Source organism: Strix aluco, chromosome 19, assembly GCF_031877795.1.
Source record: "Strix aluco isolate bStrAlu1 chromosome 19, bStrAlu1.hap1, whole genome shotgun sequence".
NCBI classification, from domain to species: domain Eukaryota; kingdom Metazoa; phylum Chordata; class Aves; order Strigiformes; family Strigidae; genus Strix; species Strix aluco.
The window spans coordinates 7,142,498-7,161,289 of NC_133949.1; the positions used below are offsets into that span (position 1 = coordinate 7,142,498).

Consider the following 18,792-nt stretch of genomic DNA (forward strand, 5'->3'; position numbering starts at 1 on the left):
GCAGGGGCCGTCTGTCCCTCACTCCCGGGGCCGTGGTGCCGAGGCCGGGTTCCCAGCCCAGCCGAAGCCCCCGAGCGCTTCGTCAGCTCAACCCTGCGTTTCTATTTCCAGCCGCGCTGGCGGAGAGGGAGGCGAGCCCCGGCAAAGCCAAGCTCGCAGCTTCCCTTCCTGCCCGGCCCCGCCAGCCGCAGCTGGGGCAGGTGGTGGCCCTGGAGCTCCCGAGGGACACGGGACAGCGCTGCGCTGGTGGGCACCGAGGGCCAGCCCGGCACCCCCCACCCGACTGCCCCGGCACCCCCAGCACTGTCATACCCCCCCCAGCCCTTCTGCTCCCTGCACCCCGCTGCCTTAAACACCCCAAGCAGCCCTGCAGCACTATCACCCCCAACCTCTAATGCCCCCCCCCTCCCCTTACTGCCTCCTGGCATCCCCCCCAGCCCTGATGGACCCCACCAACCCCATCAGCACCCCCAGCAGTGCCCCCCACCAGCTGCAATGACTCCCCAACCCCAATGAGCTCAACACCCCCCCCCAGCCCTAATACCCCAGCATCTCCCCCGAGCCCTACAGCCCCTCAACATCCCTCCTAGCCCTGATGCCCGCCCCAGCATCCCTGCCAGCCCTACTGCCCTGCAGCATCCCCCAGCCCTAATGCCCCCCCCTTAGCCCTAATGTCCCCCCACCTCTCGCCCTATCACTCCCCAGCACCCCCCAGCCCTAATGCCCCCCTGCACCCCCCAGCACTATCCTTCCCCAGCATCCCAGTGCCCCCCTGCACTGTCCCAGCCCTGCTGAGCCTAGCATTCCCCCCCAGCCCTACTGCCCCCCAGCATCCCCCAGTCCTACCACCCCCCAGCATCCCTCAAGCCCTAACGCCCCCTGCACCCCCTTAGTCCTAATGAGCCCAACATCCCCCCCAGCCCTACTGCCCCCAACACTCCCCAAGCCTTGACGCCCCCCCTGCAGCCCCGCAGTCCTATCCCCCTCCAGCATCCATCCCTCCCAGCCCTAACGCCCCCCCTGCACTCCCCCAGCCCTAACGAGCCCAACATCATCCTCCCCCAACCCTGTTGCCCCCCAGCATCCCCGCCAGCCCTACACACCCCCCCCGCACCCCCCCCCCTGCACCCCCCCAGCCTTATCTCACCTAGCATCCCCCCCGGCGCTCCCCACCGCCACCCCCAAGACTGGGACGAGGGTTGGGGGGGGGGAACCGTGAGGAGGGGGGGGCCAAAACTTTTCCTTACCGCGGGCGGCTCGGGCGCGGCGCTCCTGCCTCCCCCGGCGAGGCTGCGCGGGAGCGGCGGGGGCGGGCGGGCGGGGGCCGGGATGGAGCCGCCTCCCGCCGCTGCCCTCCCCCCCCGGGCGGAGCCGGTACTGCCCGGTGGGGGCTTCGGGGAGAGAAAGGGGAAAGGGAAGGGGAAGGGAGGGGGGGGGAAGTGGGGGGGGGAGGGAAAAAAAAAAGAAAAAAACCACCCCAAGCTGGGAAGGGAGAGCAGCTCTTTGTTCTGTAATCCCAGTAAAAGTGCCAGCCATTCGCCCCGCCGCTAATCCCAACCCCGCTCAACGGCACCATCCATTGGCTGCCATTTACATACGGGATTAACCAGCCCGATAACCGGACGGGGGGGTCTGGGGGGGGGGGACACGAGCTGTGTTAAGTCCTTTCACGCCGGAACGGCTCGGCGCGGCTCGGCGCGGCGGCCCGGTTGGCTGCTGGGGGGTTTATGGGGGTGCAATGGGGACCTGTCGCCACCTGTTGGCGTTGGCATGGCTGGGCTTGGCACGGTACGGCTTGGGCTAGTGTGGTCTTTGTGTGTTTTGACTCGGTTTGGCACGGTATGGCTCGGTATGGTATGGATTGGCACAGCACAGCTTGGCACAGCCGTGCCCTGTTCAGCTTGCCTAGGGTTGGCTTGGCGCGGTGCAGCGTGGCACAGCTCGGTTTGGCATGGCCTGGTCCTGCATGGCTCGGCACAGCCTTGCCCCACATGGCTTGTCTCAGCATAGCTTGGGCAAAGCCTGGCCCCACACGGCGTGGCGTGGCTCAGCCCGGCATGGCACTGCACGGCTCAGCAGGGCATAGCCCTCAGCTCAGCCTTGACCCGCATGGTTCGGTGTGGCTCAGCATGGCATGGCTTGGCTTGGCTCTGCATGGCTCAGCTCAGCACAGCATGGTTTGCCACAGCTTGGCTCAACACAGCATGGCATGTCTTGGCATGGCACAGCTCAGCACAGCCTTGCCCCACATGGCTCAGCTTGGCACAGTTTGGCTCTGTATGATGTGACTTGGCACGGCTTGGCCCTATGTGGCTCTGCATGGCACAGCTCAGCACAGCCTGGCACTGCATAGCTTGGCTTGGCTCAGCACGGCACGGCACGGCTCAGCACAGCCTGGCACTGCATGGCTTGGCTTGGCTCAGCACAGCACAGCTCAGCACAGCCTTGCCCTGCACAGCTTGGCTTGGCTCAGCACGGCACGGCTTGGCACAGCCTTGCCCTGCATGGCTTGGCTTGGCTCAACACCGCACAGCTCAGCACAGCCTGGCACTGCATGGCTTGGCTTGGCTCAGCACGGCACGGCTTGGCACAGCCTGGCACTGCATGGCACAGCTTGGCATAGCACAGCCTGGTACAGCCTGGCCCTGCACAGCTCAGGTCCGCACACCCTGTCTTGGCACGGCTTGGCCTTGCACAGCTTGGCAGTCTTGCCCCACATAGTTCAGCTCAGCACAGCTTGGCACAGCTTGGCATGGCCTGGCCCTGCACAGCTCAGCATGGCCCAGCCTGGCGCCACACAGCCCTGCTCGGCATGGCATGGCCTGCCTTGGCATGGCTTGGCACGGCACAGCCCGGCCCAGCCCAGCCCAACGTCCCCGTTGACCCAAGCCAGGCGCTGCCCCCTCGGTCCCGCCACCGTCCCCAGCCACCCCTGCCCGGTGGCACAGAGGCCAAGGCTGCGTTTGCCAGCCGGGAAGATGGCCCATGAGGAGGAAATTATTATTTTCCAAGTTCCTCGCTGCATATTAAGGAATGGCAAATTAAAACAAATGAAAAACTATTAAAAATAACTTGACAGCATTTTAACCTCTGAAGTTTGGAAACTGCTGACATTTTTTTTCCCTTTGAAGCACGCATTATGCAGCTGCTCCATTAGCTGGATTTTGTTTTAAATAAGTGATGATTTATTACTGCTCCAGGGCCACGGGGAGAAGAAAACATTTTAAGAGAAAACACTTTTCTCCAATTTCTGGAGGAGCGGGGAAGGGGCTTTTCAGCACTGCCAAGCCCCACACAGGCACCTGGCACCCCCTGCATCCCTCCCCGTGTCATCAGGCCTGGCAAACTCATTGCACTGGTAGCAGCAGGCTGGGGGCTGTGTGAGGTCCCAGTAAAACCCCAGTAGGGATGAAGGGTTTGATGGGACGGGGCTCCTCGGGGCAGGATGGGTCCCACCGGGGTGGCTGGAGCCGGTCCCCGATTCGCACCCGGCATGGGCTGTCCCTGGGAGCGTGCATGGGGAGTGAAAATGCACTTGCTGAATAATTAAATGGAAGATCTTACTCCGAAGAAAGAAATCAGGGCATCTTTTGGCTAATTATCTTTAAGCCAGACACCCACCCCCAAAAAAATCCACCAAAATTAATTTAATTAGGTCACTCAAGTGCAGGAGCTGAACAAGGGGGAGCTGCCTGCAGAGGATAGGCAATTTCTGTGCAGGGCTCCGCCGCCCCGCTCCCACCGTGACTCTCGTCACCTCCGCAACACGCTGCTGGCCAAAACCCACAGCCCCTGACTGGGGAAAACCTGTGCAATTTTAAAAACAGGGGGAAAAAAATGTATTGTGATGCAACATCCAGCTGCCGTGGCTGCATGCGTCCCCCTGCTCTGCACCCCGGGAGGGCTGTGGCCCCCCGGTGCCCCTCGCAGCGGGCAGAGGTTTTGGGCAGCGCTGGCATCCTGCCTGCGGCCGTGCTCAGGTCAGGCTTGTGCTCAAAATCTGCCCTCCCCGGGGCTGGCCCCACGCTCCCGGCCCCACGGGGCATCCAGGGGGTGCCAGCAGCCCCAGGGGACATTATGGACCAGTCAGAGAAACACAATGGTGGTGGTGTTTGGGGAATTAAGCACCCCTACCTATGTCTGACTCTTCGCCACTGCAACTACAGAATCACAGAATCACAGAATCATCTCAGTTGGAAAAGCCCTTGAAGCTCCTCCAGTCCAACCATGAACCTCACCCTGACCGTTCCCAACTCCACCAGATCCCTCAGTGCTGGGTCAACTCGACTCTTCAACCCCTCCAGGGATGGGGACTCCCCCCTGCCCTGGGCAGCCCATTCCAACGCCCAACAACCCCTTCTGCAAAGAAATCCTTCCTAAGAGCCAGTCTGACCCTGCCCTGGCGCAGCTTGAGGCCATTCCCTCTTGTCCTGGTGCTTGTTGCTCAGTTCAAGAGACTCATCCCCCCTCTCTGCACCCTCCTTTCAGGGAGTTGTAGAGGGCCATGAGGTCTCCCCTCAGCCTCCTCTTCTCCAGACTAAACCCCCCCAGTTCCCTCAGCCGCTCCCCATCAGACCTGTGCTCCAGACCCTGCACCAGCTCCGTTGCCCTTCTCTGGACACACTCGAGTCATTCAATGTCCCTTTTGTGGTGAGGGGCTGCTGCAGGGAGACACTTCTCGGAGCCCTCAGAAGGACGTTGGCCTGCGGAGGGGACCTTGGCAAAGGCATTCCGTGGTCTTTTGACCAACGACCAACACTTGGCTCACTCCAAAAGCACAGGGAACTGTCCTGCCCTTTTGCCTGGCTCCAGCAGAGCCCCCCAGAGCTGGTCACAAGGCTGGGACCCCAGCACTGAGCCCCAGGGGACAGCCCTGTGCCAACTGGCTTTGGGGTCCCGTTTTGCGCCTCACCGTTGGGAACCGTGACCCGAAATAAGGTTGGAGACCTGCGGGTGCCACCTTTGGTCACTGGTGCTCAGCCCCCACGGCCGGCAGCAGCTCCCAGTGGAGCCTCTGCTTTGGGTGCTGTCCCCATGTAGGGCTACAAGCGCTTGGGATGGCGAGAGGCCAAAATGATCCTGAAATTTGGAGAAGGAGCCTGGGAAGACGGCGTGGAGGAGGGCAGGCTGCGGGCTGAGCCGCAGGAGTGCTGGGAGGGACGGGCAGAGCCGCAGCTCCTGCCTGGGGAGGTCTCCTGGGGCTGCTGCCAGTTCAGGGCTGTGGACTTCAGGGGGACCATTTGGTGGGACCCCAGATGTTCTCCAGATGTTCCGCTGGAACTGAGGCCACACAGGTGAACGCAGCCCCCCTGAGCCCCGATCCTCCAGGGATGCTCACGCTCATTAAAAGGACGCCTGGTCCAGCCAGGGACGGATGCAATGGCTTAAACACTCTCTTGCAATTTTCACATCTATGCACGTCTCTGAAGGAGCCCACCACAGTAGGATAAAAGCGGGGGCAAGACATTTTATTTGGGGGCCAAAACAATGAGCCGCACAAACCCATCCAACCAGGCGAACAGCGTGAGAGGGAGGGTTTAATCTGCTCTATCTGCAGCAATAAAGAAGTTCCTTGTCACAGCACCAACAAAAGAAAAGGCAACATCGCCAGAAAACAATCTTATCTGCAGAAAGATTTCTTTTTTTTTTTAATTTGTTAATTAGTGACTGCTGGGCATCACAAGAATCGTTGTTTTCTCTGATATGCTGATTTCTTCTGTCTCTCGGTGGAATTGGAGATCACAAAAATAAAAAAAGAAAAGCTGCTTCTTTAGAAGAGGGAACGGGGAAAAAAGTTTTAGTGAGGTCAGGAGAAATTTAATTGAAAGAATGAGTTTATTTCTTCTTTCCTAAAGGGGTATTGTGTTCTTTTGCTATAGCAAATTGCTGGTTAAAACGACCAAGGCAAAACAAAATGGTTTTTAAATTATAGATCAAAGAGAGGGACATTTCTGGAAGCCCCCCACAAGTCACTGCTGCCGGGCATGTCTCGGGTGAGTGGTGCAGGGAGCTGGCATCACCCAGAGCAGGGCTGGGAGACGCAAAAACCATGCAAGGAAAAACCTAGAGGAGAAGGTACTGGGGTCTGCGGCTCCGGGCGAGAAGCTTTGAGGGTTGGGGGCGGAAAGAGAGCTTTAGAGCTTTTCAAGCCATCGCTTCCACTTGGAGCAAGAAGACTTGGCATGCAGCAAGTTAACTGCTGGGGTTTGGGCTGTATTTGCAGCAAGTCCGTCCTGCACCGAAACAGCTACTACAGGGAGAGCTGTGCACCAAGGCAGCCAAAAGCATTATTAATTCTTTTGCAAGATGTGTGCTATTGAGTAAAACTGGCAAGGATTCCCTGCCAAACCTGAGCTGATATCTATTGGTCCCAAACATATTTGTAGAAAGATCAAAAAAAACCCCCCTCTCTCCGTTCCCTGCCTGCTGGGGCATAACGATGCTTATAGTGAATATTTACTCTGCCTATCTGCGTTTAACATATCTATCTGTGGTGCCAGCTGCCTGCAGTTGTGCTGTCCTTCGAACGCTGCGCTGCAAAAAGAGTTTGCTCCGGCGCGACAGATAAAATGCTTTTCCAGCTGTCTCGCGTGCATCCCTTGAATTATTTCCATGCTAATGAGAGCCCGGCCAGGTGCTCCCAAACTGGATCCTCTGGACAGCGTCCTGGGGAGCAGAGCGGGGAGATTTCCATTTTCTGCTCCTCTGTCCTTCCCAGCTCCATGTCACCTGGCAGGAGGAAAGGCCCTTTCCTAAGCTGATGTTGGCACCGGGGTTGGTTTTGGCTCCTCAGTGCAAGGGATGGGGAATCCTTCCCACACCTGCACAGGCAGGAGGGCTGCTGCAGGTACCAGCAGCATCCCTGGGGGGTCCAACAGCCCAACCCTTGGTCCCGGGGTCCCCTCTGCAGACTTCAGGCATCCAAAGGGGACTGGGGAGGCCCCATCCATGAAAATCCCACTCCCTTTCACAGGAAGGCAGGCATTGGGGTCATCCCCACACTGCGTTTGGCCCGAGAGCATCACCTCCTCCCGCCGACGGGGGACGAGGGGCTGCTGGGGGAGCCCTGCCCAAGGTTGTGCTGATATTCATCCATTTTTAATCAAACCCGCAGCTGAGGTCACAGCCCCAGCCTTTGAAATCGCCGTGTAATTTCACAGCGAGGCTCCAGCTTTACCCGTCAGCACCTTCCCTGTGGGGCTGCAGCTCCAGCAAAGCTCCTCAGCCTCCTGTCCCTTGCCCAGGCTGCTTTTGGCCCTGGATTGCAACCCCTGGACTCGCTGCCCGGCCAAGCCATCCCCATCGGGGGACACCCTCACTCGCAGCCCACCCGGTCCCATGCTGGGAATGAACCAAGAGCGTCGGTTCTCTGCGGACGTGAGGTCTCGGTGCCGGTGCCCCCGTGGCGCTGCCGGCCCGGCACAGCCCACCCAGCGTCGGTCAGGGTGCCCACCCACCCACCTGCTCGTGCCCTTGCAGCGCCGACACCAAGGGCAGGAGGCATTGACATTCCCGTTGGGTCCGCACAGTGCAAAAGTAAACTTAACGACATTATCTGCCGATCTGGTAATTAATACCCTGGATGCTTTTTATTGGAATGAGTGAGGGCCAGGACATGCCGGGGGTTTTAATGAAGAGCTGTGCTGGAGAAGCGCATCCCCCTGGTTTCCCCTGCAAGGGGCTGTGCTGGGGGGGTGTCCAGGGGGCTGCTGTCTGCATGGGGTGCCTTGTGCCCTGTGTTAGGTGCCCCCAGGCTGGGCCCAGCCCTGCACCCCGCTCTCCCTCCCCATGCACTACAGCTAAGCACCACATTGGACCCCACTGGGTCTTTTTTTAAATGAGAGGCTTTTAAGATGTTTAAATATTAGGCAAGAAGTGTTTTCCCAGGCTCTCGCTGTGCCACACTCCGCAGCACCCGTTCGGGGCAGGGAGCAGGCAGAAACCCGCTGCCCTACAGCGCCAGGGACGCCAGGACCGTTTCGCTCCAAAACTGCTGTATCTTTCGTTGATCCCACTGCTATTTTTAATACAGATGCCTTATTGAGATTCAAATGAATGTTTCAAATCCTCGCTCCTTTGCATAATTCTTTTTAATTAACACTTCAAAGGTTTGAACACAAGATCCATGCTATTTCCCTAACGAAGTTGACTGAACCTCCTTTCCCCAAAGCTCCCCTGCCACGTTTCCGAGGGCTAAAGCTGGGGACAGGTCTGGCCTCGTGTCCCCAGCGTGGGGGGATGATGACGTTTGGGATCAGGCTCTGCAGAAATGGGAGCTAAGGGAAGAGAGGGGGTCGATGGCTGCAGCGGTGGGCAGGGGCTGCTGTGCTGTCACCCACTGCCCTGGCCAGCTTGGCATGCACCAGGCAGAAAAAGAGCCTGAGCTTGGCACAGAAATCGTGGCGTTTGAAGTGAATATGGTCAAGGCCAGTGCTCCACCATCCCCTGCCCCAGCCCCAGCTGCTGCTACAACACAGCCTGGCCCCCCCAGGTCAAACGAAACCTCCCCAAAAAGGAGCACCCTGTCTCCAGGGTCACATTTTGGTCACATTTTCAACCTTCTTGGCACCTAAAAGGCCCAGAGCCGCCTTTCTTCCTTCTGAAATCGTACTTAAAAGTTGAAATTGTCACACAATTACATTCACTAATAACAGCTGGAGCTTTTCCTCAGCTTTCCCGAGAGCTGGGAACAAGGCAAAGCCCCAAGGATCTAACACAGACACAGGAGAGAAAGCAGCAGCCCAGGTCCCCATCCCACCTTCCCCCCATCTCTGTACCCATGGGGTCGCACTGTCTTGAGTGGGAGCAGCCTCACTTTGCAGGATCGGGACCCTGAAGAGCAGCGTGGTGCAACAAACGGGGAAATGAGCTTCAGTTTTAATTCCTGCAAGTGCAGAAATGATTAGACACAACAAAATTGTATAATTAGCAGGATTTAATAAAAGACTGTCCCAGACATGCAAAAGAAGTAGGTTAGACAGTGGCCTTTGTTCAGCTACAAAAGACATTAATTTGCAAATACTCTTAATATTCATTTTTTGTTGTTTAGACTGATATTTTGAAAGTCTCCGATAAAATGAGAAATCTGGACTAAGCATTCCAGTTGCATTTCCAAGCGCAGGAATCCAGCTTTGATGTTCCCCTTGATAACATCTTTTTAGAGCCTTGACTGCATCAAATTAAATTCTGATTACCCTGATAGTGCAATACAGCTTCCAAATGTATTCAGGTGACTTTTTGTTCTGGAAGGAAATTAGCTATTTTGACAAGGATGCTTGTTAGGCAGCAAAGAGATGGGGAGGAAACAGCCTTGCCAGGGAAGCAGCACGTTCCCAGCCCCAGTTCCAGCACTGGGGCTGCTGGGCTGCGGTGCCCCTTCAAGCTGGGCTCACTGGTGTTGGGGCTGCAGCAGGGAGGGGACATGGGCAGCCCCTGCAAAAGCAGAACTGGTGGCCCACAGGTCTCCCAGCACCAAGTGGAGACCTGGTACATCCGCCCCCTCCAGACGGGACATCCCAAAGGGACGTGCCCTTGGGTGGCAGGTCCTGGGGCAGCACGGACCACGGGTGGCTGCAGGGTGTGTGGTTAGAGCAGGGCAGCCCCAGCGATGCAGAGATGTCCCCTCTGTCTGCGTCCCCACGCAGAGAGGCCACTTTGTGTCTCATCCCTACCTCACCCCTGGATTAAACCCATCGCCGAAGCACCCATCCAACTCTGGGCACGAGCGCAGCATCCCAGGGGAACGAGGCCGCTAACACAGATGAGGAGGGATGTCCCACCCGTCGCCTCTTCTGAGCCACCCGTGATGCCCAAGGAGCAGATCGGGATCCCAGTGCCATCCTCACCCCAGCCATTTTCATGCAGCGGTACTGTTCCCTGGCCCAGCCTCTGCTCCTTGGCTGGATGCTAGGATGAAAATAAAGTGCAAATATTATCGTTGGCAGAGATTACCAGCTCCCCCACTGTGATTTAGGCATCTTTAAACTTCATGTTTTATTAATCCTTACCGTACGATTAACGGCACCGAAATGTGATGTCTGCAAACAAAGGCATGTGCTACAGTGTTATCTCTATGAGATACCGGGGCTTGGGCACTTGATTGTAAATATTCATGTTGATGAACTATATAGTGGAACTACATAAAAGATGGAGCTGGAGTCCCCTGCCCTGGGCAGGGACATGGTGCTCATGGCCTTTGTCTCCCGCCCCGGGCACCCAGCCCCTGCCCAGAGCCCAGGGAAAGGCTGGCTTGATGGAAACCTCAGTGTTTTCTGCCAGCTGTACTGGATAAAGCCTCCTGTCCCCAACCCCTGTCTTTTCCCAGGTGCGTCTCCCTCCAGGAGTGTGAGCTGCAAAAAAGGACTTGTTTGGTGACCTCGCAGCCAGTGTGGGGACAGCTCGTCAGCCACCACCAGCGTGTTCCTCCCCCTCGCTGGCAGCCTCGGCAGCGAACAGGGGACTGACCGATGGAGCAGAGGGTCACAAAGCTCCTCGAAGCAGCTATTCAGGGCCAGGGCCAAGCCACGACAGTGGGATCACACACGGGAGCCACCGCCCGGCTCCCCACACCAGGGTTGGATGGGAGCAGATCCCACCCTCCAGCATCTGAGGACCTGATGTGAGTGAGCAGCAGCAGCCTTTGAAAGCAAAGCGCAGGGAAAATATCAACTTCAGCAGGTCCCTGCCCAGCACCGCTGCTGGGCTGAGCCCAGATGGACCTTCCTGGGTCTGGAGATTTCTTCCAAATTTAAATATTCTCCTTCCAGCCACTGGAGGACAGTGAAGCACAGGGCAGCAGCAGATGCCATCAGCACTGGCTCTAGAAATAAGCAGCACAGTGACCCAGGTTCTTGCCCATCCTGAGACCCTGCAGCATACAGGGCCAGGGAGCTGGTGAAGAAACAGAAAATCTCACGTTATTTGGTTTTGACAGCATCTCTTATATACCTTGAAAAATAAAATAGCAGGATATCACAGACCACACTGTACAAACCATGTTACAGCTCTGGAATAAGGCTTCATGGCCAGTTTTCATGGTGCTATTGTCAGTCACCTGTAATTGTTGGGGCCTCACTCTGGAATCAACCCCACCACCTGCAAACCTCAGCAGCTATTTGGAAGGAGTTTAAAACTTTCAGGTAATCCCTGGACAATTTTAAGTCCAGGAAAAGAAGCGGCCAAGAAGCAAGGAAAAAAACATTCCGTTTTTTTCCTGTATCTGGCAACACTGGGAAACCCCTGCCTTTCTGTAAAGGGTCTACAGCCCACGGGTGCAGGAAAACACAGTGGGAAAGGGATGTTTCATTGCTGTACGGGGTGCTGCTGAGCCAGGGCACAGGCCAGGGCCAGACAAGGAAATTCCCAACTGTACCATGACACTGTACCATGAAAAAGCACCACACCCTGGAGTAAATTCCCCCCGCCCTGCCCCATGGGGGACAGCGTAACCCCATGATGCTCAGAGCATCCACAGGGGCACATGGTGGAAAGATGGAGGAAGAGGGGCGGGATGCTGGGCTGGGGAGCAGCGTGGCTTACCCGGACCCACACGTGGGGCTGGCATCGACCTGGCAGCAACTGCAGCTCCCTCCTGGGACCGACCCACAGCAACCTCCCTGTCCCTGTGCTCTGAAGGGCTGCAGTAAGTGAGGTGGAAGCCATGAGGATGAGCCAAACACCATCTCCGCCCCTGCAAAATCAAGGTGGCACCACTCAAAGGAGTAGGTGCCAGTGTCGAGGTGAGGGGAGGTGGGTCTAGCACAGCACACTGCAACACTCCTCAGCTCGGGGTGTTGGGGATGTGCCAGAGAGGGACGGGGGAGATTAAGACAGGGAAAATAATCATGGATTAATAAATAGCACCACCACTGTGCAGCTCAGGAGATACCTGACAGCAGCGGGCAGGGAGAGCTGCCCAAGGAGGCAGCCGATGTTTGGTCCTCACCCCCAGCACGGGGTGCAGAAGAGGGAACATGGGGTGCTGGCTCCTGGTGCATCCCAGGCCGGGGGTCTGCGGCCTCGGGGGTGTTTGCCCAAACGCTGATGGCTCCAGGTCCCTGCTGGGGCTCAGGGCGAGAGGGACTTGCTAAAGCCCCCCCCCAGCAATTTCTATGAGGACTTCAAAACACCCTCAACACACCCCCAGCAGCCCCGGGGTGCCTGACTTCAGCCACAGATTTTATTGTTTAGTAACGAGCTCACCACACCAGCAAGCCAGGACAGGGGTGGATGGTACATGGATACATATCTGTAGTAGTTACACAGACTGAGATTTGTACAGCTTTTGTACAGAGGAAGAAATAAAATGAATCAAATAACAAAATAGACATTAGCAGTCAAACTTTTTTTTTATATCATACTAACAAAATCTGATAGCCAAAAAATGACTAAGCTACAAAATTGTAATACATACTGTACGGGTAAAAGGTTATCATCCATTTATACATCTAGTATCATCTTTATTCTGGTAACTTACATGAGGCCTATAGGATCTTAGTGTATTAATAACTCCCTACAAGATAGTGTTGAGCTGCTAAAGCTGCCGAACAACGGAGTATGGGAATTTTTGTTAAGACTTCTATAGTGTCATTTGCATCGTTTTGTTTTAATGAAACCCTCATGCATCTCCTACTGCAAGCCAGAGGAACTGCTGGTGGCTGGGGGGAGGCGAGAGCTGTAAAGCCTTGGCTGGTATCTCGGCACCCGCACGGTGCTGCCCCTTGCTCCAGCTCTCTGGATGCTGCAGGAGGGATAAAGCTGAAATCACCAACCAAGCCTGATTCTTTTCCCTTTGGTCTAAGAGGGTCAGAAATCACTAAACACGGAGCAGTCTCCATTCCAAAGACTTTTTTCACTGGGTAACGTCTCAGCTTTCAGCAGAACAGCATCACTCACCGTTGGGGTAACGCAGCCGGCCTCGCGGGCTGGGCTCACAACCGGGCTGCCAGTCCTGTCCTTGGTGCCGGGGGCTCCAGCAGCGTGCGAGCTCCTGCTCCCCACCCTGTGCTGGTGCTCTGAGGCACAATGCTCGGGACTCGGCTCCAGAGGCAAAACCAGCATGGCACGCACGAGCTGGGAGAGGGGCTGGCAAGGATGCAGCCCCCCCCCCCAACTCTCAGGGATCGAGATAAGAGCAAGGCTGAAGCCAAAGGGGGAGAGAAGGCACAAACAGGAACCAGCCCCTGACCAACAACAGGAGATGGGTGCATCAGTGCTCCAATGCCCTTGAAAATCTCCCCCAAAGAACCAAGCCAGTAAGACCAAATATCATGAAGTACTTTATACACCACCACATAGGCAAAAATAGCACTTAAACTTACAAATAAATAGAGGGGCTGGGGAATCTCCTCCTTGTCCTTTCCAAGTTTGTCCCTAGTTTGGTCTCTTACAACCTCAGAAGGGCAGCCAGAGGCAGGTGCCCTTGGGAAGCCTGTGACAGTTTTGGAGAGTGAGGATGGGGCTGGTGTCCAAACCCCGCCCTGGCCACTTCACAGAGGGTTGAGCTGGAACCCCGACAGCGCGTGTGATAGCATGTCCTGCTGGCACTGTAGTCAGTCTTGTTTGGGGAACAGCTCCCATGGACCTGCACCCAAAAGCAGGTGGGGACACAAGGGCCTCGCTTCGCTCTGCCACCCATTTCGGGAGAGTCCTGCAACACAGAGACCACAGAGCCTCTGTAGAAAGCCAAGTCCTGCCAGCTCCCGGCTGACCCTTAGGGACCAGCACAGCTATTTACAGCCAGAGGAGACCATCAGCACTGACTTTAAACCTGCTCTGACCTATGGGCTGCTGTTCTGCACTGCCACCAGAGCTGACCAGGAAGAGCCACGGGTCTGAGCTGCTCACAGGGGATGGTCCCTGGGAGGAGACAGGAGCCAGAGACTCCTCCAGCCTGAACCACTGCCATCTGACAACTTCGGATCTGATTAACAGAACCAAATACATGGTCCCCAGAACCGTTCCTGGAGGATCCTGCCCTGTGCAGAGCCAGAGGTTCATCAAGGTAGGCAGAAAACACACACATCTTTCCTCTGTAGATGAAGGCCACAAATCACTAGCAGACCTATCAGGGAAAATAAGTTACAAACCAGAATGGGCTCTCCCACCTGGAGGTGCCCAGGAAGCCCTGGGCCTGGAGACAGGCAGCACTGCAAGCAGACCTCTGACAGCTCCACTCAAGCCAGCAGCAGCTGCAGGAGTGACTTCAGAGACCATCCAGCCAACAGGAGAACGATGGGAAACACCAGCCCTAAATTCTGAAAAACAGCAGCTCTCAGTGAGGTATCACTGTCACAGGCTGTAACAACAAACACTCCCTCTGGGACTCTCCTAAATCACTTAGGAGATGAATACATCAACCAGGAGGATTCTGGAGGCCACTCCTATGATCCCCTGGGAAAGCCTCAGAGCTAGGCAGAGATGTGGCAATCTTCCTGGTGATTAGGTAAGAGCTGAAGAAACACTTCTACAAGACAGGATGGGATCCCGCTTGAATTATTTCCAGCCAGTTAGACCCCAAGCTCTGGCTCCCCCTGCCATGCACCAGATTTAAGCTGTGTTTTCTGACCTGATTTACTCCCCTGAAGTCACCTTCCTCTCTCATCCTCCCTTTGAACAGAGGGAGATCACCAATCCTGCATGAAGTGAGCAGGGTCCAGTGTTGTATCATAGCCCAGATTCAGCAACATTCTCCTTATGGCAGAATTGCAGCCATGAAGCCCAAGTCTTTCCCAGGTTGCTTCTGACTGCCCATTCTTCAAGGAAGTAGGACTCTGGAAACCCATTATGAAAAAGTAACACAAGTTTGTAGGAAAGTAGGGCAAAAAGGAATGAAGCTGACATGCCGTGATGTTCATCTGCCTGTGGCCTGGCTCACATCTCTCTGTGGCCTCTTCTGTCTTACCCTCTTTCACACATGCCCCATCGTAACACAAGAGCTTCTGAAGACTGGAGGAGTCAGGCACTAACTAGGGGAAGCCGGGTAAAATATTGCTGTGACTCTTCCCTGTGGTACTGACCAGTAAATCTGAACTGGATTCTGACACCTTTAAGAGCTTACTGCCCCCTTCCTCCACCCTACTGTCCCTTGGGAGCTGTGGTGCAAAGTTAAAGAGAAGAGTAAAGCCTTTAGAAGGAGGAATAAGACCTTTTGCCGGGGCCTGCCCTGCTGTGTACGGACACAAGAGCTGTGTGGGCTCCAGTCTTGGACTGTTTCTGCTCCAAATGCTCGTACTCAGGTCACGCACAGAGGATTGCTGTACCCCTCAAATACAGACAGCCACTACTGCATGAATGCTCACAGTAGCACCTTCACCTCCTTGTTCCTGGTAGTAGGGGGTGGGCATCATACTAAAGAGCCAAGGATAGCTCTGCAGAATGGCCAGGCAATCCCCAATTAGCTGTTAAATTAAAGAGGCAAGGGGGGAACCATCTCCTCAAGGCATCTGTCCCACACTGACTGCAGCCAGGATAGAGCTCTCAGGCCAGCAATTCTGAGATTCAGCCATCTGCGGATTCCTGTGCTCCAAAAAGACCCCATAAAGCACACACGAGTGAGGGGGACCAGGCTGGGCAGCCTGGCTGTGGCCCAGGGCATTGGCAGGCCTGCTCAGCAATCCCTCTGCACCACGTGTGCCTGTCCCCAAACTCAGAGCCACCACAGCTCCTTCCCCAAACTGCAGTGGGTGAGAAACAAAATAAATATCCCTCTGAAATCAGATTATTTCCCACGACATGCTATGACACAAATACTAAGTGCAGCCTCCGTGCTCTAGAACAGCGATGTCTTCTACAAGGTGAGGAGGGAAACGCGTCCCCACGCCCCGCCTTCCTCAGACTACACGTGCCAGCGTGAACAGTCAGCCCAGAAGGTTTCACTCGCTTGTGCAGGTCTTCCAGACACCAGGGTGGGTGGAAGGGGAGGGACAGCTCACGCGGGAAATGTGCAGCCTCTGGGCACGTGCTTTGGAGTCGAACATCACAAGCAAATCCCTTTGCAGCTCCTGTGGGGTTACTGGGACTTGCTGACACTTCAGCCGCCAGTCGGGGCAGCTGTTGTCCAGATCACGTCAGCTGGTGGGACAAGGGCAGCTCAAGCAATACAAATTCCACAGTCAAAACCAATACAAGTAAGAAACCAAACCCAGAGAGACCTTTCTGCTCCCTCCTGGAACAATGGCTGTCTTGGAAAACTGGACTCCAGGATTGTCCTGATTACATCAGTTAGTATATTATAAACATTGTCCTGCTTTAAAGTGAAAATACTGTGTCTGGTCTTTTGGAGGTGCTAAAGCCAGATGTGGTATCGTTTTTCCTGACTGTGCACAGGAGCCGATACTGGCGCGAGATGATCCTCTTCACCTCTTCTCTATCAGAGCTTCTCCTGGAAGAAAAGAGACCTTGTTAGGCAAAATGAGGGCAAGTACAGAGGTCTCTTTATAGAAAAGGAAACTGAGGCATGGAGTGGAATGACACCAGGCCTGCCTCATCCTGACCCCCCTCTCTTCCCATTAAGTCACATTGCTTCTTCCTCTGGCTGCCCATCCTGCCTGTGAGGAGAGGAAGCCTGAGGCTACAGGTCTTGCCCCACATCATGAAAACTGTGAGAGACCAGGACAGCACATCCCACAGACACCACCCATGCAAAAGGGAGAGCAGAGATCTGAGACCGAGCAGGTTCTGGCTGGGGCTGCCAGGAGAAGAGTCATACAGGCACTGAGGGGAAACTCCCTTCCCACTGCTTCTCCCAGAGCAAGCACTCATTGCACGTCAGTGTGCATCTCACTGGCACCTTCCTGATGGCTTCAATTTTTTAATGGTAAGGTGAGGTTCCCACCATGCTTGGGAACTGGAATTGTGCAAAGCCCCTTGCTTTTGCTGTGGGAGTGACACAGTCAAGTTTTGCTGGCAGAACTGCCTCCATCCAAGAGCTGTTCCCAGCACAGGAAGCAAGAAATCACATCAAGTAGTCACTGTTTTGAACAACATTCTGCTTATAACTTACCTCTTGCTTGTGGGATTTATCCTGCTGGTGAATCCCGTTAGCAGACCCAGAATTTCCAACAGTCTGCAATGGAGAACGGACGATACTTACTGGAGAGGGACACAGAGCCTACTGGTTTTGCCTACAAGTGCTGAAGTCTGGCAGGACTGCCATCTCCTTCCTTAGCAGCCCACTCCACACCAGGAAAGGAGAATGCAAGAATCCCACCCCACTTTTGGCAAGAAGCTTCCTGCTCTCTGCACCCTGGCCCAATACCCACATGCCGGATTGCATCCTTCCCAGCTACAAAACATCCCCAGAGCTCCTTATGGACACAGACCCACTCTTCACTTCTAAATCCTGATAAACAAACCCTCAGCCAAGGGCAGCGTTAGCTACAAACCACAGCCCAGTGAACATCCCAGCAGTGAAAAGGACATTTACCATTCCCCATTTCCTGTCTCTGGGGACAAGTCTGGTAGCCAGGACAGGCTGTTCTATCTTTAGAAAGCACAAGAACTTTTAAACATTTATAATGTTTCTTTAGCAGGGATAATATAGAGCCCTTCAGCTTCAAAATGACAATACAACTGGCACAGACAACAGAAGAAAGCTGCAGCCTGAAGTCACAGTATGCCAGATGTCGGTTGCTTGGGTCTTGATCATTAGATCCACAGTTGTTGGTGAATTGCTGATGGCAGCAAAACCAGGTATTATGGGGAGACAAGACTGCAAGGTTTAAAAGTCATCATTAGAGGAATCCCTGCTATCCAGCTTCCATTCTTACCATGACCATGAAAGGTGCATAATCAACCCTACGGGACAGAGGTTTAGTTTGGGCAGGAAAAGCAGGCAGAGATTCAAACTGAGCTCTGCTTTGAGAGCCTGGCTTGTTTGCCAGGCAGCAAATCCCACCTGGATGGATGGCAAGAATAGTGCTGCTGTAGCGACACATCCTTGGGGTCTGCACCCACTACAACAGGCAGTTCAGACCTTGTGTGAGGCAACATATCCTGCCCTGGCGCAGCACACCCAATCTGTGCACTAAGCAGCTATCAGATACCAGGAATTAGGTTTGAAATTTGGTCTCAGTACATGGTCACGATAATGAACAAAGTGGTGTAATTCACTTGAAATTAAATAAAAAAGCTCCCAGAGCAATCAGTGCAAATTCTCCAAGAAAAGGCCTGAGCGGCAAATCCTTGTCATTTCCTGCAAAGCTGTGAGATCAGGGTCTCCCAAGGCATGGAGAAGGCAAAGGTCCTCTTCCTCTATTACAGGAGAAATACTCCGCAGCTGCAGGCACAGAAACAGCAAGGCAGCAATTACGCAATGATGAGACGAAGACACGGTGCCATCACATTCCCCGCTCCTGCACCTCCTTGTTCAACAGCAAGGCCAGCCACACACCCCAAGGGCTGCAGAGCACAAGGGCTAAGCCTGCGAAGGGAGAGCAGCAGCAGCTTGTAGTAATTAGAGATTTCCTTCTCGAGCGTGCTGCAAAGTGAAGGCTTTACAGACAAAGGGAGCGCGATGCCAAGGCAGATCCTGGGCAACAGCCACAGCTGTCGGAGAGGAGATGGGAGGTCAGAAGGTAGTGCAGAACGGGTCACAGCAGGAACGGGGCTTCTGGGGAAGAACCATCACTTCCCTAACTATTGCACCAAGGTCTCTTTAGGCCAGCAATGTCCTCAGGCTCAGCCTGAAAGCCCCGGTTAACAACTCCCCTTCACAAGGGGAAGGATGAACAGATATCACACCAAAGCTAGGGAGCTTTGATCCAGCCTTCCTTGTAACTAGGCACTTGAAAA

At 55.1% G+C, this 18,792-nt stretch overlaps 2 protein-coding genes across 8 annotated transcripts in view; both read right to left on the reverse strand.

The window, feature by feature from the left end:
• Nucleotides 1-1,331, reverse strand: part of GTF2IRD1 (GTF2I repeat domain containing 1) — a 67,764-nt gene extending 66,433 nt beyond the window's left edge. For all 3 annotated transcript variants that reach the window (XM_074845614.1, XM_074845615.1, XM_074845613.1), the window contains exon 1: nucleotides 1,248-1,331. The gene's annotated coding sequence lies outside the window, so the exon portion shown is untranslated. The remainder of the gene's footprint in view (nucleotides 1-1,247) is intronic.
• Nucleotides 1,332-12,164: 10,833 nt separating this feature from the next.
• The window catches only part of CLIP2 (CAP-Gly domain containing linker protein 2), an 80,013-nt gene continuing 73,385 nt past the window's right edge, over nucleotides 12,165-18,792 (reverse strand). For 4 of the 5 annotated variants that reach the window (XM_074845544.1, XM_074845548.1, XM_074845543.1 and 1 more), the window contains 2 exons: nucleotides 17,003-17,065; nucleotides 12,165-16,381 (listed from right to left, as the gene is read on the reverse strand). In XM_074845544.1, coding sequence (XP_074701645.1) covers nucleotides 16,370-16,381; nucleotides 17,003-17,065 — 75 coding nt within the window. In that variant the 3' untranslated portion in view covers nucleotides 12,165-16,369. The remainder of the gene's footprint in view (nucleotides 16,382-17,002; nucleotides 17,066-18,792) is intronic. The other variant, XM_074845546.1, reaches the window with a different exon arrangement.